Here is a 16,203-nt window from a genome sequence, read left to right as displayed (position 1 = left end):
TTGATCTGCAGGAGAAAGGGCTTGGTTCAGTAATTCTTGGCAATGATGAAGTCTGCCCTGTGAAAGGGATAGGATCAGTCAAGCTGAAACTCCATGATGGTTCACTAAGGTTACTAACTGAGGTCAGGTACATTCCTAGCTTAAAGAGAAACTTAATATCTTTAGGCTCTCTGCAATCAAAAGGTTATGAGTTTAAATCTGAAAACCTCAGTTTGCATGTTGTTAAAAATGATAAAATCATTATGAAAGGTGTAAGGAAGAATAGCCTATATCATCTGTTGGGATCCACTGTAATAGGAGAAACTGAGCATGTTCCAACTTCTGAATCTATGTTATGGCACTCGAGGTTAGGTCATGTTAGTGAAAAAGGCTTATTAGAGCTTAAGAAGCAGGGGTTTATTGATGCTAAACATGAAATTAGTATTAATAACTGTGAATCATGCATTTTAAGCAAAAGTAAGAAATTGGTTTATCCTGTTGGTAAACATCTGTCCACTGCTCCATTACAATATATCCACTGTGATTTGTGGGGTCCTTCAAAGACTACCACTATAGGTGGAGGAAGTTATTTCATCTCCCTAATAGATGACTATTCCAGAAATGTATGGGTATACATTCTTAAACATAAATCTGATGCATATGATAAGTTTGTTCAATGATGCAGTGAAGTAGAAAATGAAAAAGATTGCAGGATTAAACATTTGAGAACTGACAATGGCCTTGAGTTTATATCTGAAAAGTTTAGTGAATTTTGTAAAGCTAAAGGGATCAAAAGGCATCTTACTGTACCTGGGAATCCACAGCAGAATGGGGTTGTAGAAAGGATGAATAGGACCTTACTTGAGAGAGTAAGGTGTATGCTGAGTAGCTCTGGACTGCCTGCAAGGTTTTGGGGAGAAGCAGTTACTACAGCATCCTATTTGATTAATAGGTGTCCTTCTACTACAATAAATTTGAAAACTCGAGAAGAAATGTGGAATGGCAGGTCAGGAGGTTATTCTCATTTAAGAGCATTCGGTTGCCTTGCTTATGCTCACACAAGGCAAGACAAGCTAGAACCTAGAGCTCTGAAATGTATTATGATTGGATATCCTACTGGTGTGAAGGGTTACAAATTATGGTGTATAGAGTCAGGAAAGGGAAAGGCTCTTGTAAGTAGAGATGTCATCTTTAAAGAAGATGTCATGCCATATAAGAAAGAGGTGTCAAATGCTGAACTTGAGGTGGAGTCCACTACCAGATCTGCTGATTCTGAAACTCAAAAGGAAATTACTAAAGATGATGGTATAAAAGAGGAAGAATCAGATTATCAAAACACTTCTGTAGATAACTTGAGTGACTATCACTTGGCAAGAGATAGGGTCAGAAGAGAGATCAGGCCACCAGCTAGATTTGCTCATGCTGAACAAGTCTCTTATGCTCTCAACATTGCTGAAAAGATTGCTTACCAGGAGCCAAAGAATTACAAGGAAGCAGTCAGTTGTAAGGATAGTAAACAATGGATTAAAGCAATGGAGGAGGAGATTGAGTCTTTAATGAAGAATAAGACCTGGAAGTTAGTACCAAGAGTAAAAACACAGAAGTGTGTTAGCTGTAAATGGATTTACAAAAGGAAGGTGGAGGTAGTTGGAAACACTGAAATGGTAAGGTATAAAGCTAGACTAGTAGCCAGGGGATTTACACAACAAGAAGGTATAGACTTTACTGAAATTTACTCTCCTGTTGTAAGACATACTTCTATTAGGATTTTGCTGTCTTTAGTTAATCAATTAGGATTAGAACTGCATCAGTTAGATGTTAAAACAACATTCCTGAATGGAGAACTAGATGAAACAATATACATGAATCAGCCTGAGGGCTTTATTGTTAAAGGTTTAGAATCTCAGGTGTGTCTGTTAAAGAAGTCTCTTTATGGTTTGAAACAGAGCCCTAGGCAGTGGAATAAAAGGTTTGATGATTTCATGTTGAGCATTGGTTTCTGCAGATCTCTTTATGATAAATGTGTGTATCTGAAAAAGGGCAAAGATGGAGGCCTAGTGTGTTTATTGTTATATGTTGATGATATGTTAGTTGCTAGCAAGTCATTAACAGAGATTGTTGAAGTTAAGCAAGCCTTAAGTGCAGAATTTGATATGAAGGATCTTGGTGAGGCTAGAAGAATCTTGGGAATGGATATCAAGAGAAACAAAGAAAAGGGTGAGCTAATGCTACTTCAATCTGACTATATTCACAAGGTACTCAGGAAGTTCAATATGAATGAGGCTAAGACAGTAAGTGTCCCCTTAGCTCAACATATTAAACTTTCTGAACAGCAGAAACCTAGTACTAAGGAAGATGAACAGGAGATGAGTAAAGTTCCTTATGCTAATGTTGTGGGGAGTATTATGTACTCTATGATCTGTACAAGGCCAGATTTAGCTCATTCTATTAGTGTCACTAGTAGGTTTATGGCAAATCCGGGTAAAGATCACTGGGAAGCTTTGAAAGTTATACTCAAATACTTAAAGTCAACTTCTGATGTTGGGATTGTGTTCAAGCAAGTTTCTGCTATAGGTGGTGAGGTGTTGGCTGGATTTGTAGACTCTGATTATGCTACCAGTATTGATACAAGAAAATCACAAACTGGTTATGTGTTTACAATGTTTGGTTCAGCCATTAGCTGGAAGTCAATGCTCCAATCTGTTGTAGCACTCTCAACTACAGAAGCAGAATATATAGCTTTAACTGAGGCAATAAAAGAAAGTGTTTAGCTCAAAGGGATGATTCAAGAGTTTGGTTTTCAGCAGGAATCAGTCTCTATACTTTGTGACAGTCAAAGTGCCATTCATCTTGCAAAACACCAAGCATTTCATGAACGCACTAAGCATATAGATGTGAGGTTACATTTTGTGAGGGATATCATTGAAAGGGGTACTGTAAAGGTTGTTAAAGTGGGGACTGAGAACAATGCTGCTGATATGTTAACTAAATCTTTACCAGCAGTCAAGTTCAATTATTGTCTTAAGTTGATAAATGTTTGCTCTCTTAAGGAGAGCTTGTCTGTGTGATTTGATTTTTTTCTGTTTTGTGATGCACAGCTGCAGGTGGAGCTTCTACTATGAAGTCAAGGTGGAGAATGTTATTTGATGACTACATAGATGAAGGACTTGGGTGCAAATATGAGAAGTGCAAGGAGTTAGCTGGAAAGAAAGCAAGGAAGAAGAAATTCTGTTATAACAGAATTCAGTTCAACCGAGCCTACTTCAGCTTTACTTCCTGTTCACGTTTCTAGTTAGTTTTCTCTCAATTCTTGTATATATATTCTCTGAAGATAAGAGAATAGGTTTAAGAGTTTTCTCAGCTGAATAGAGGTCAAGAAGTGTATATGCAGTAGCTTTGAAGTTAGCTTGTTAGGCTGTGTTTTCTTGGTCTTGTTGCTGAGTGTGGAGTCTGTAATCTCTCCTTCTTGTTCATAGTGGAAATTCTTGGTTGTGTGTCCGTGGATGTAGATCTTTCCAGATCGAACCACGTAATTCCTGAGTCTCTTTACTTTTCTGTATTTTCATAGCTTTACAAATCGTGTGAGCTTTGTATTGAGAGAGTATTGAGAGAGGTGTGGCTACTGTTCCATTGCTGCGATCTGTGTTCGTGAGTTTTTGGAAGCTGCTGCGCAACACCAAGGAAAGGGTGCCGTTTAAATCTCGATTGTTGAGGGTGTTGGCTCACTGTTCGGGTAACCTAGACTATAGTCTCCGAGATGTCAGCTTGCGGTATTTATACCATGAATCTACTCTTGTCGGACACAATAGGATCCGCAGTTACAATCTCCCTTCATCAATTTCAAACCTCTGGAGTTTGCAGACTTTGAAGATTACTGGGATTGTAAAAGTTGTTGCGCCGACTGAGATCTGGGAGATGCCACAGCTTAGGCATGTCGATATCGGGTTTACTCCATCTTCCTCATCCCAGGGGCAATCGAGACTCAATTGTATTGCGAAACTTGCAGACGCTCGGGAGAGTACAGCAATTCCAGTGTTCTAAGGAGGTCTGTAAGAGAATACCAAACATTAAGGAATTGGAATTTGATTCAAGCTCGCGTTGCACTTTGTACAATATCGGAAGCTTAACCAAACTCGAGTCGCTGAGATACTCCGCCTATGGATCGTCAAGTCCACATAATTCCACGAAGAACCTCAGATTCTTGAGCTCACTGAGGGAGTTGAGTTTGCATGGTTGCAAGCTCTTGTGGAGGGATATGAAGACACTTGGTTCATTGCCTCGTCTCCAAGTTCTCAATTTGTCGGGGAGGAAATCCTTGGTGGGATCGAAATGGGATTCGAGTGAGGAGAGATTCCTTAGCTTGAAGCACCTGTAAGTTTATGGATGTGTTGGTTTGATCTGCTGGATTGCAGAGTGCTCCCATTTTCTAGTGTTGGAGACACTTTCCCTTTCAGGTTTATCCGAACTGGAAGATATACCTTTAGGTGTTGGAGAGATAGCGACTCTTGAAAGAATAGATGTGAGCTATTGCGCGGAATCGGTCTACATTTCAGCAATTAAGATAGTAGAGGAACAAGAGAGCCTTGGAAATCATGGGCTTCAACTGGAGCTCAACTTCTTTGATCAGGAGTATGCAAAAGAGTTCAAGGAAAAATTCCGACTAGAGGGCTTCACTAACCAAAATCTTCGATTCACATATACGGCAACACAATATGAGGCAAAGAGTTGAAGGAGAAGCTGAAATTTTATGGCCTTACTTTTTCAAGTTGATGAATTTTCTAGTTTTTTTTTATGATAAATTAATGTATTTTCTAGTTGATCGTGTTTAATTTTATCATTTTTCTGCAAGCCCGAGAAACGTAACACTTTTGTTTTTTTTGGTTCGTGTATGCTTGTATTTGCATACTACTCATTTCAAAGAAGAACAAGATTTCACAAATAGCGTATTAAATTAATGGCTATTTATGCATTACATTCGTATATTTATATTAGCTTATTCGTTAAGTTATTATTCGTAGATGTATATTAATTTATTTGTAGATTTATACTAGCTTATTCGTTATTTTCCTTTTACACGATAAATTTGAATAAATTAACATCAACAGTAAAATTTAAATATTTAACTTTTCAGATCCATTCTCATTTAACTATTTAAAAGTCCTCGATCGCCGTAATTAAAAAATAATAAATAATACTCCCTCCGTTCCAATATTGTTGGCCACATTTCCTTTTTGGTTTGTCCCACTATTGTTGGCCACTTTCTAAAAATGACAAAGTTTACTTTAATTAAGTCAACAATTGCTCACTAATTAAGTCAACAATTGTTGGCTACTTTCTAAAAAAGCCAAAATTACTCACTAATTTTGGTGGGCTACACTCAATTAAAACATAACACTCAATTTCTTAATCTCCGTGCCGAAAAGAATGTGGCCAACAATAGCGGGACGGAGGGAGTATTAAATAAGTACTACGTAAATAATTAATTAATTGTTGTTAGAGTTTTATTAATAATTTTCAATTTTAGTTTATCAATATTTTAATTAAAAAATTATTAATAATAACTAGAATTTAACTATTATTTGACATTACTTTTTATTAAGTGAAGTGACCCGGGTTCGATCCCTCTTGGGAGCGAATTGGAGATTGGAGATATAAGGTGGATTTGGTGAATGGAGAGATAAGGTGGTTCTTGGAGTGGATGGAGAACTAATTACTAACATCTAACATGACTTTGCCCGATAAAAAAAAAAATAAAAAAAATTAGGATCATGTAGTAACACTTAATTATCTGGAGATTGGATATAACACTTAGGTGGGCTGACCCGGTTAATCTTCCGACCCGTTTCAAGACAATTTCATGCCACCAATCCAAAAACCAATCTTCCGACCCTTACCCATTTGAAGAAAATTTTATGATCCACCTCTTTCAAGAAATCTCTGGACTAAAAACAAAAATGGAAAGAACGTAATTATTTCTTAAATTAATGATCGAAATTTTCTTACAGAGTCGTCGCCATTTCACATGAGCTCAGTGTCCACGTCATCATCGGTTGCTCCGAACAGTCAAATTCTGAATAGAAATTCAGGGGTGGAAGAAGCAGTAGCTGAGAAGCTGAGAGACATGGCTCTGGTTCCTAATCCTGCTGTTGACGAGGGCCCTTTGTTTGCCGAGGTGGACATGGGGGCCGACGCCTCCGCCCCCACCGTCCGCGCCACCGTCGTCCAGGCGGCCACCGTCTTCTACGACACCCCTGCCACTCTTGGTTGGTTCCCTTTCCTTTTTTTGTTTTCCTAATTGACAAAGATTCGGACTTGTGGTAGACAAAAAAAAGAAATGCATTACTGAATTGTTGGGTGCAAAGGTGTTTTTTGAGTTGCTTGTGTTTCTAGATGGTTCTGGAGTTACTCTTGAATGGTGAAGGGAGATGGTTGGAGTTGCTTTCTTGATTATGATTGATGAGTGTTGAATAAAGAAAAAGGGAGATTTCAAGGGTTTCTTTCTTTGAAGCCTGAAAAAGCTGAAAGATATTTGATTAGCATACATTTGCATTAGTCTTATCATGTTACTTTTGTATGAGGAGGAAATTCATTGAAATGTTATGTTTGGCTCTAGATGAAACCTTGACTGAGGAAAGATTATTACATGAATAAAAGGCTATGTTTTGAAAGAATTTGGAGCAGTTCTTTATAATTTCCCTGACTTCACTGTGATTTTAGTAAAGCCTTCACCCCTAATATGGTTGGTGTTTACTATGATTAGATATCACTTTTGAGGGGCCATTAGGTGCTCCTCCTTTCGTTATCTGATTCTATCAAAAGAAGTAAGAATTGCTCTACAGTACTGTGCTAAAAGTATAGGAAAACTTTGAGGAATCTGGATACATTATTTTAGAATTTCGTCTTATTCTTTTCTGTATCTACGCGAAAGCCTTGTGAGTGACGAGCAGTCTTGTTCGTCCAGATAAAGCTGAAAGGCTGCTGGCTGAAGCAGCCTCATATGGCTCTCAGTTAGTTGTGTTTCCTGAAGCATTCATTGGTGGCTATCCGCGTGGATCAACTTTCGGTGTTTCAATTGGTAACCGTACAGCCAAGGGCAAAGAGGAGTTCCGGAGATATCACGCTGCTGCTATTGATGTTCCTGGTAAGAACCAGCATTGATGAAAAATGCATTGTATAAGATATAACAGAGAATGTTTGTGTCACAGTTACTATATTATCCCATCTTCTGTCAGGTCCTGAAGTTGAACGTTTAGCTGCAATGGCCGCGAAATATAAGGTTCATTTAGTGATGGGGGCTATAGAGAGAGATGGATATACCCTATACTGCACTGTTCTGTTTTTCGACCCTCAAGGTCATTTCCTTGGAAAGCATAGGAAAGTCATGCCTACGGCTCTGGAGCGCATAATCTGGGGCTTTGGAGACGGGTCGACAATCCCTGTTTTCGACACACCTATTGGGAAAATCGGGGCTGCAATTTGTTGGGAAAATAGAATGCCACTTTTAAGGACAGCAATGTATGCTAAAGGTTGTTTTTCACTTTATCTCCATGTATTCAATTCTTTCATCTCATGATACATGATGAGAACTCAGTATATATTACATTTTATTCAGCCATGAATAGTCTTAGCCATTGTTCGTGTCCGACTCATTCTTCTCTATTTGAAGCTATTGTTCAAATTCCTCAGAGCTTTGTGTTAACAGGTGTTGAAATATATTGTGCTCCTACGGCTGATTCGAGGGATGTCTGGCAAGCTTCGATGACCCACATTGCCCTTGAAGGAGGGTGTTTTGTGCTCTCTGCCAACCAGTTCTGCAGAAGAAAAGACTATCCACCTCCACCGGATTATGTCTTCTCCGGTGCAGAGGAAGAACTCATGCCGGAATCTGTTGTCTGTGCTGGCGGCAGTGTCATAATCTCTCCATCGGGGACTGTGCTGGCAGGGCCGAATTATGAAGGGGAAGCACTCATATCCGCAGATTTGGGTACGTTGCTTTGTTCTTTGTTTATCTTCATTGTTTAAACTTAAAAGTAATGAAATATCATGTGTTAGACAAAAACATGCATAATGTTGGATACAGAACTGCATATATCTATATTAATATAAAAAGTGAAGTGCCTTGGGCACAAATATAGATTGTCTATCATATCCATATAACATATTTTATTCTAAGGATAACTTTGTATATTATATGTTATATATTTATAAGAATATATTAATTCATTATTACACTAAATATATTTATTATATATCTAGATCTCATGCTATCATTATCTTAATTTTTCATGCTTGAAACCAAATCTATTTATACCATTGAATTAGAAATGTCAATTCATTAACTATAACTAAACTAATTTTTCATCGCTACATTTAATAATATATTTGTGGTTTCGCTTCACATACATTAAAAATCTATCTTCGATTTTATATTAACCATGAAAAGAATAGTTTTCAATTTTTTTATATTAATTAATTACTATATAGTGTAAAATTTAATACAAATTATTCGACTCTAATAATTTATTAATGTAAAGTTCATGGATTGTGTGCAATTCACACACTTGAAAACGGCATAAATGCATTAACTCGAAAACATTATCAAGAAATGCATGAATATCCTCTCAAAAAAAAATGCATGAATATATTTATAATAATGCATAACTGTATAAACAAAAATGCATGAGTACCTAATCTTAACCAGTTAGCAAGTAGATAACTATCAAAGAGTCTTTTTCACTTTTCCTTTGCAGCCCCGAAATGTCTGATATGAAAGTTTTAATCTTTTCTCTTGTCTCCGTCGAATTTTCTCAATAATTATAGTGCACCTTTCATTGTAACACTAATCATCTTCCTCGCTCTTATAGTCACTGCTTGTCCCCTTCCACTACACGTTCTCGTGTTTTCTGCATAAAGTTTGTCTCTTCCTTCTCATTTGTAATGGCTGTCTTCTCCAGTTACTGAGGTTGGATATGGGTGTGATGCTGATTTGGATTTGTTGCTGGCTTTGTCCTTGCTTTCCTATATTTTGGTTAGGGATTCAATTATTTTGCACCTTTCCATGGTTGTCTTCTTCCTTATGCACAGATCTTGGCGAGGTGGTTCAGGCAAAGTTCGACTTTGATGTGGTCGGCCACTACGCGCGCCCTGAGATCCTCAGCCTCGTCGTGAAGGACCACCCCATGACCCCTGTTTCCTTCACCTCGGCATCAAGCAAGCCCGACGTTCCCTAGCAGACACGCGCTAACGTCCAAAATGCAGGTTCATTCACCTAAGCCTTCTAGGTCGAGTATGCTGTCGCTGTCCTTTAATTGTCTGAATAATTTTCTCAATTATTGTATATATATTCTCATGGATTTGTCCCAACATTCTTATCTTTGGGTGAGATGATGCATTCTTACAATGTACCAGGTATCATGCATCGTCAAAATACAGTGTTCATATATGTATATTCTACCAAAAACATAATGCAGACAGTCTCTCCCTCTCTCTCTTTCTCTCATTGATTGGGCATATATGTGTGTCTGATTTTACAGAGAGTGAGGGACCAATGAAGTTTGTCTCAATTGAAACGACAATTTATACTTGATCCCAAGAACGTTTGGAGAGGTCGAACTGTACATGTAGGAATAATTTCAAAATAATGAACAAGGGTGTGCTATCTTTGATGGAAAAGGCTGAAAATTTATTACTTTATACACGAACTTTCACGAAATTTGCAAATTGCACATGAGCTTTAAAAATAGTCTCAGAATACATCATTTTTTAAATTTTGTTGCAAATTGCACACGCGTTGACCACCACCTTGATCGGTGGTGACGTGGCTCCCGAAATTTTCGGACGTGGACTCACTGGCATTCAAAAGACGTCATTTTGAGTAGTATAAATTAAAAAAAATAAAAAATAAGAAATGGAAAAAAGTAAGAGGCGATGGACCAGAGGTGCCTTCCCGTCTGGACACCGCACCTTCTTCGGTGGTTTGGTTGGTGGAGGCGATGGACCAGAGCAGGCGCGAACTGGGGTTTGTTGTTGTATGGTGTGTGTGGGTCGAAGAAGGTGAGAAGTGGCAGTGGCTCTGCCACTGATAGGGGCGGCGTCGCGTCGCCGGGGGTAAAAAGGGGAAAATCCCCAGATCTGGCGGTGGCGGCGGAGGGCTGTAGCCATGGCGCTCCTGGTAGTGGAGGAGGATGAAGGCGGCGACGTTGTTAGAGAGGAGGGATTTGAGGGAGGCGGACAGAGAGGCGACGTTGTGTGGGTTGGAGAAGGTGAGAGGCTAGTGGCTTGACTGGAGGAGTTTGACGAAATGGGATTGTGGTGAAGAGGGTCAAGACGATGAGGAGAGAGGAGGCGAGGAGAGAGAAAACGAGCGGCAACAACCATTTCTTATGGTGCAGAGGCTTGTTGATTTCCATGTAGAGATCTAATGTTTTTGAGCTTGATTTGGAGGACAGAGAGGCGACGTTGTGTGGGTCGGAGAAGGTGAGAGGTGGAGGTGGCGGTTGAGTGGAGGTGGAAGAGGGGAGGTCACGGCGCAGCTGCTCCTCGCCGAAGAAGCAGGGAGGCAGACAGGGTTGCATTTTTTTTATTTTTATTTTTTTGTAAATTCTTCAAAATATCAAAATGACGTCGTTTTGCCCACGTGGCTTGCCACCGTGTAAAAAAAGCCACGGAATATGCCATGTAATGTCCACGTAATCACCGGTCAAACCTATTCTTCGCCGGAAATTTCACCGTGTGCAATTTGCAACAAAATTAAAAGGTGATGTATTCTGAAGCTATTTTTGAAGCTCGTGTGTAATTTGCAAATTTCGTGAAAGTTCCGGCTATTAACCTTTTTTTTTTAAAATGATCAATTTTTGTTATTTTGAAGCGTCCACAAAAATTAATCTCTTTCTATTTTTTAAAATTTTCTATTTTGGGGCTCTAATTTTCACTCACAATAAAATTAATTATTATCATTAACAACACGTTTTAATGAGATCATTTCTTCATTCACAATACACTAATCATTTTTATTAAAACTCGTATTGTCTATTTTTAAGATTATATTTTGTGAACGGATGAACTACATTATGTACGTTTCAATCACATGATATTTCTTTACTCTTAACATAGGTCTTTATCTTGCATTCCATGTCCTTTAATCTAAAATAAAATAAAATAAATAACCGATGATATATGAAACTTGACATTTTTTTTCATTTTTTAAAATATGTGATATACTTAAATTTCAAATATTCCAAATATGTTTAACATATGTGCTAGCCACTGCTAGTCGTCAATTTGGTGCTAGATATTTGACATATTTCCTAATTTTGTTGTCTAAATTCTGCGCCTGATAATTGTGTACATATATACCCACTATATACACGTACGTAGGAGAATACATATATATTCAAAATTCCAAACAAGTTTATCAAAAAAAAAAAATCCAAACAAGTGGACAAAATGCTATATATGCATATGTAGAAGCAATGTGGTTCTAGCGAGAATTATAATTTTCGTAAGAATATGAGAATCGCTAAAAATTATTGTATTTGCTATATAAGTTAAAGCATCGATTGTTAAATTTACTGCACTCGAGAAAAATAAAAATTTCGCTTCCTTCGAAATTCAAACTCAAGTGGTGCATTCATCAACCGTAGATCTTAATCATCGAAGAGTTAAAAATAATTCTCGGCTCTTATTTTATTTAACGAAACTTAGTTAAACCTCTATGTAGGAGAATACATAGATATTTCAAATTCCCAAACTAGTGGACAAAATAAAATAAAAATAAATGGGACACTTGAAAATGATGCTTAAATGATGCCTCCACATGAGACAATCATTCATTGAATCAACATGATGTATAATATAAAATAAAAAATGGATGGTTTCTCTGGGAGCCATAGCTTCCAGCTGTATCTGGCAATGATATGGGTGCATGTGCTCTAAATAATCCAACACACCTTATTAAAATTCCAAACACAATTGTTTGAGACAACATTTCTGTGGTGTCACCCCCAATTCCTCTCTTGCCCCAAACCATGTGTTTTGTAAGAAACAAGATTTTGATGGGATTAAAAATATTGAGGTGACAAATCTCATTTTGTGTGTCTTTTCTCTAGTTTTCAATGGTGTGGGCTGTTTTCCAAGTCTTCATCTCTTGAAGCCAGGTTACATGCATGAGTCTTCAAGTTGAAGACAAGATTAGGCAAAAGCCAAACACAAGAAATTGCTTGTCTAATGCTGGGCCAGCACTGCAAAAGTGCTAGCTCCTCTAGTAACTACTTCAACAATTGGATTCATGGCCTATTTTGCAATATTCTAATGAAACTTCTCTAATCCAAAAAGTAACTGTATCAGAAAAAGGTTTGTGGGAAGCAAGGAGCAATCACTATCAGAATAGTCAAAAACTGACATGATTCAGGAGGTTGTACTATGATGGTTAAATAACATGGGACCAGCACAATTTAGTGCATTTGTACCACAGCATTATTTGGTTAAACATTAAGATTATCCCAAAAAGCCAATCTTCGTAAAAGAAATTTCAAGAACAAAGCAGTAAAAATTTCAACATATAACAATACTTTCATTGCCTGAAGAGGAGTAGCATAATTTATACAGTTACAGACTTTATGTAAATCTATGGAAACAAAAATTTCTGTTTACACTCTTGAATTCATGGCATAGGCTAAGCCACATTGGAGGGAAGTTTTCGCCATACCCCAAACCCGATAAGGAGGCGCAATGCGACGCCTCAAGTTGCTAGCCATGACATGGCACACCATTGGGAGGATCCTTTGAAGGAGAGGTGGCCAAGTCTTGAGAGGATGCAATTCTTGAAGTGGAAACTATGTGGTCTCTTAGGTCTTTGATCATGTTGTATCTCTCGAGCTCGTCCTCGACGTCCTTCTTCTTCCATGGCTGTGATGAGAACTCAAACAGCCCTCTCCTGTCAAACATGTCTAGGGTTTCTTGTTTGTTCCCATCTGATGAGAGCTTTGTCTCGGGCAAAATGGCGGCTGCTGCTGCCGTTGGTTTCTTGATCTTTCCTGAGATAGACTTTCTCCCTTTGCTCTTGTCGACTGAGTTCCTCCTCGATTCAGCTTTGGCAGGGCCACCCCATTGAAAGCTCTTGCTGATGTCGTCCATGTTTAGTTCGATGGAGTGGAGGTCGCTGTCAGCTGAATCATCGTCCTCATCATCATCAACATCATCATCATCATCGTCTTCCTCTTCTTCTTCTTTGTGTTGATCAGCTTTGTTTACTGCTGAAACAACCAAAACATCGTCTCTGTCTTTATCTTGGTACTCATATGGGCTAGGCAGCGTCTCCCTCAAGTATCTCTCGAGCTCCTTGATCTTGTCATAGCTCGGAGAGCCATCACCTTGTTGTTGCTCTTCGCCATTCTTGGACTTCAAGTAGGCCTCGAGCTCGTTCCTCAACGTGTCCACGAGGGCGTTTTTCTCCTCAAATTGATACTTGGCCTCCGCAAGCTTCATCTGCACTCTCTCCTCACGCAGCACATCAGCTAACTGAAGCATCTCTCTCTCCTTCTCCACCTCTTCGCAGACTTTAGCCGATCGCCTCTTGAGTTCCTCCACCTCGGCCCGATCCTCCCCTATGCCTCGAGCCAGCTCATCACACACTTGCTCAAATATCTCTCGTGCCCTCTTCTCGCTCTCGAGCTCCTTGGTTATCTTCGTCAGGGACTCCCTTGTCTCCGCCAATTCTATTCCAAGCTTCTTGTTCAGCCTCTCCGTCTGCCTCCTCAGTTTCCTCTCTGTTTCGAGCTCTCCATTTACAGATGCAATGGCATTGCGAATCCTATCTTGCTCTTTCAATTTCCAAACTAACTTCTCCTCTTCTAACTGCTTTACCAAAACTCCAATCTCACCCCCCTTCCGTTGCTCTTGGATCAATTTACTTACATGGATACAAGCCCGGTCAAGCTCAAACTTTAGGGCCGAGAAAAGGGATAAACGCGTAGAGTTCTGTTCTTCAAGATGGCTAACGCGGCTCATCACTTTGAGCAACTCTTTAGAAGTTATGAGGCCGTTATACACATCCTGGAGACGATTCTTGGTTCCAACTACTTGCCTACATGGGCTCCGGGCATGGTTCTGCACCTGATCAACCTGCATCGTCTTTGTTAATCCACAGTTTTTTAACCTTCTGTAGAACATTCCAATCAAGAAGAAACAGCCAACAGAAATGAATACACTAGTGCTTGACAAATGAAAGTGTTTAACCATTTGTTGCTATCTATATAGAGACAAACACATGACATGATAGGTAAAATGGTGCCCCATAACAAAAACAAACCATGTTCTCAGCTCCACCACAGTAAGACCATACGATTTTTGTCCATTTCAGTCAAAGCTATAATCCATAAAAAATAAAAATCACTAAAAACACATTTAGTCTTAGTTTTCTTAATCCAGAAAGAAATGCTCGATGCACTTAATTCATGAAAATGTGCTCAACTAGTGAATCTATGAATCATCCTCCACCAAAGGGAACGAAGGTCCTAATCAACTAACACAAATGCTGATGCCAAATTCTTTAACCATCTTCATCTCACAAACTAGTAAAAGAATATCTAAAACGTTTAACTCGAAAATATACCTCAACGAGGCAATTATGAGGAGATTTGGTGCCTCCCAAACCACTATCAACCTGCAGAAGCTTCTGAGAACTTGCTGATGCTCTCCTTCTATGGCTGGTCATCTTTGGTGGAAGAGGTTCCATTCCCTGCAATTCGAAAAAGACAACAAAACAACATCAAACGCGATTTATGCAAAAGAATCACTTCTACCATAAAAAAAATCCCTCATTCAAACAAACACAAATATCCAACTTTGTCCATGTAAATGCACAATCCCCACCTCAGCAACAGAACTACGAAACAGATCAGACAAAACAAGAGCCGTTGATCCCGATTTCGCCTCCTCCAATCTAACAACTCCCCCTACCGCACTCCTCCTATCATCAAAATTATCCCTCCTCACTCTTGGTGAAGGCATACCATCAATCTCCCAGAGAGTGGCAGCCAGTTTCCGGGCTGAAATCGACAACTCCCTCGCCTTCTCGCCACCCCTTGTCGCCAAATACTTGAGAGTTGCCGCCTTGTCACTCTCCACTGATGGTGATCTGGAGCTCATCATCTTCCACCTCGGAACAGGGGTGCTCGATCCCACTCGTTTCCCCACCAAAAAAGCGCGCTTCAACCGGTTATTCTGCACCAACGATGAGGAAGACGACGATGAACAACCCCTCTTCCTCACTTTGCATTTCCTCCCTCCAATTTTGACATCAACATTGATCAAATTCTGCCTTGGCATTCTCCAACTTCACCTATATTTAACCTTATTCTATATCATAACAACGCTCTATGCCAATCTCGAGCAATGTATATGCATATAAAAGGCAAAATCCCTATAAAAACCCTCAGAAGCCTAAACAGATCTACAGACAAAAATAAGGTCGCAACAGTGCATTGTACACAATCGGTGATGCCCCCCCCCCTTTTGAAATGAAAATTTTCCTCTTTTGTAACTGCCAAAGTTGGAGTTGTAAAATGCTTTTAATCAGTCAAAAAAGAAGGGGTTTAATTTAAACAGTGGGGGGGAATTTGGACGTACCGGCTATTAATGTAGTGTCTTTTTGGAGTAGGGAATGATGTTGAGATGGGTTTGGCATGCAAATTTGAGCCCCCTTTGCGAAAAGTTGGGCTCTGATTTTCAAAATTCCAGAGAGGGAAAGGAAAAGTGTAGAAGATACATGTGACAGTGTAGTTGCGAATGAGGCAACTGTCAAAGCTTCATCTTCAAGTGCAGTTGGGAAAAGCGGTGAGAGAGAGAGAGAGAGCTTTCAAGGAGTGAATCTGGTAGCCTTTTTCATGGAAAAGGAAAAGTTTGTGAAAGAGAGAGAGAAGAAGGCAGTTAGACCTGTGATATAAAGAGAAGAAGAGGAATACGTGGCATACACGTGAGCATTTAGAAGGCACAATCACCGCCACTGTCTTATTGTTTTATTTTATTTTATTTTTTCGAAATAAAAATATTTGCAATGCTCGAAATTAACACGATACTTGTTTAGATTAATTTTTTTTTCATCTCCATTTTTTAAGGATTTTTCAAATCTATCTCAATCATTAGAATGTACCAATTATATACCTGTTTTTTTAATTTATTTTCAAATTTATCACCAAATTAAATTGTACTATGACACTTGACTGA

The 16,203-nt window shown here is 39.0% G+C and overlaps 2 protein-coding genes across 3 annotated transcripts; one reads left to right on the top strand and one right to left on the bottom strand.

Moving 5' to 3' along the window:
- Positions 1–5,848: 5,848 nt before the first annotated feature.
- On the top strand, positions 5,849–9,439 carry LOC131021845 (bifunctional nitrilase/nitrile hydratase NIT4A-like). The gene is made up of 5 exons (XM_057951168.1): positions 5,849–6,242; positions 6,941–7,120; positions 7,212–7,505; positions 7,682–7,963; positions 9,064–9,439. The coding sequence occupies exons 1-5, from the start codon at positions 6,002–6,004 to the stop codon at positions 9,207–9,209; spliced, it is 1,143 nt and encodes a 380-aa protein (XP_057807151.1). The 5' UTR covers positions 5,849–6,001; the 3' UTR covers positions 9,210–9,439.
- Positions 9,440–12,523: 3,084 nt separating this feature from the next.
- On the bottom strand, positions 12,524–15,896 carry LOC131021837 (uncharacterized). 2 transcript variants are annotated; one of them, XM_057951146.1, is made up of 4 exons: positions 15,607–15,896; positions 14,851–15,520; positions 14,591–14,716; positions 12,524–14,100 (listed from the first exon to the last, which is right to left on the bottom strand). In XM_057951146.1, exons 2-4 carry the CDS (start codon positions 15,304–15,306, stop codon positions 12,727–12,729), a joined length of 1,956 nt encoding a protein of 651 aa, XP_057807129.1. In that variant the 5' UTR covers positions 15,307–15,520; positions 15,607–15,896; the 3' UTR covers positions 12,524–12,726. The 2 variants fall into 2 exon arrangements, with proteins under 2 accessions (XP_057807129.1, XP_057807139.1); XM_057951156.1 differs by having other exon boundaries at positions 14,851–15,319.
- Between the last annotated feature and the right edge of the window lie 307 nt (positions 15,897–16,203).

This window comes from Salvia miltiorrhiza, chromosome 1 (genome assembly GCF_028751815.1).
Source record: "Salvia miltiorrhiza cultivar Shanhuang (shh) chromosome 1, IMPLAD_Smil_shh, whole genome shotgun sequence".
NCBI lineage: Eukaryota > Viridiplantae > Streptophyta > Magnoliopsida > Lamiales > Lamiaceae > Salvia > Salvia miltiorrhiza.
This window is presented reverse-complemented; position numbering and strand designations above follow the sequence as displayed.

Bases quoted from the DNA above. Each gene is read 5' to 3' on its own strand.
- LOC131021845 (XM_057951168.1), top strand. From the start codon at position 6,002: ATGAGCTCAGTGTCCACGTCATCATCGGTTGCTCCGAACAGTCAAATT. The intron at 7,121-7,211 runs GTAAGAACCAGC...ATCTTCTGTCAG, and splicing joins TGCTGCTATTGATGTTCCTG to GTCCTGAAGTTGAACGTTTA. The intron at 7,506-7,681 runs GTTGTTTTTCAC...TTGTGTTAACAG, and splicing joins GACAGCAATGTATGCTAAAG to GTGTTGAAATATATTGTGCT.
- LOC131021837 (XM_057951146.1), bottom strand. From the start codon at position 15,306: ATGCCAAGGCAGAATTTGATCAATGTTGATGTCAAAATTGGAGGGAGG. The intron at 14,717-14,850 runs GTGGGGATTGTG...TTCGAATTGCAG, and splicing joins TTCGTAGTTCTGTTGCTGAG to GGAATGGAACCTCTTCCACC. The intron at 14,101-14,590 runs GTATATTTTCGA...AAGACGATGCAG, and splicing joins CTCATAATTGCCTCGTTGAG to GTTGATCAGGTGCAGAACCA.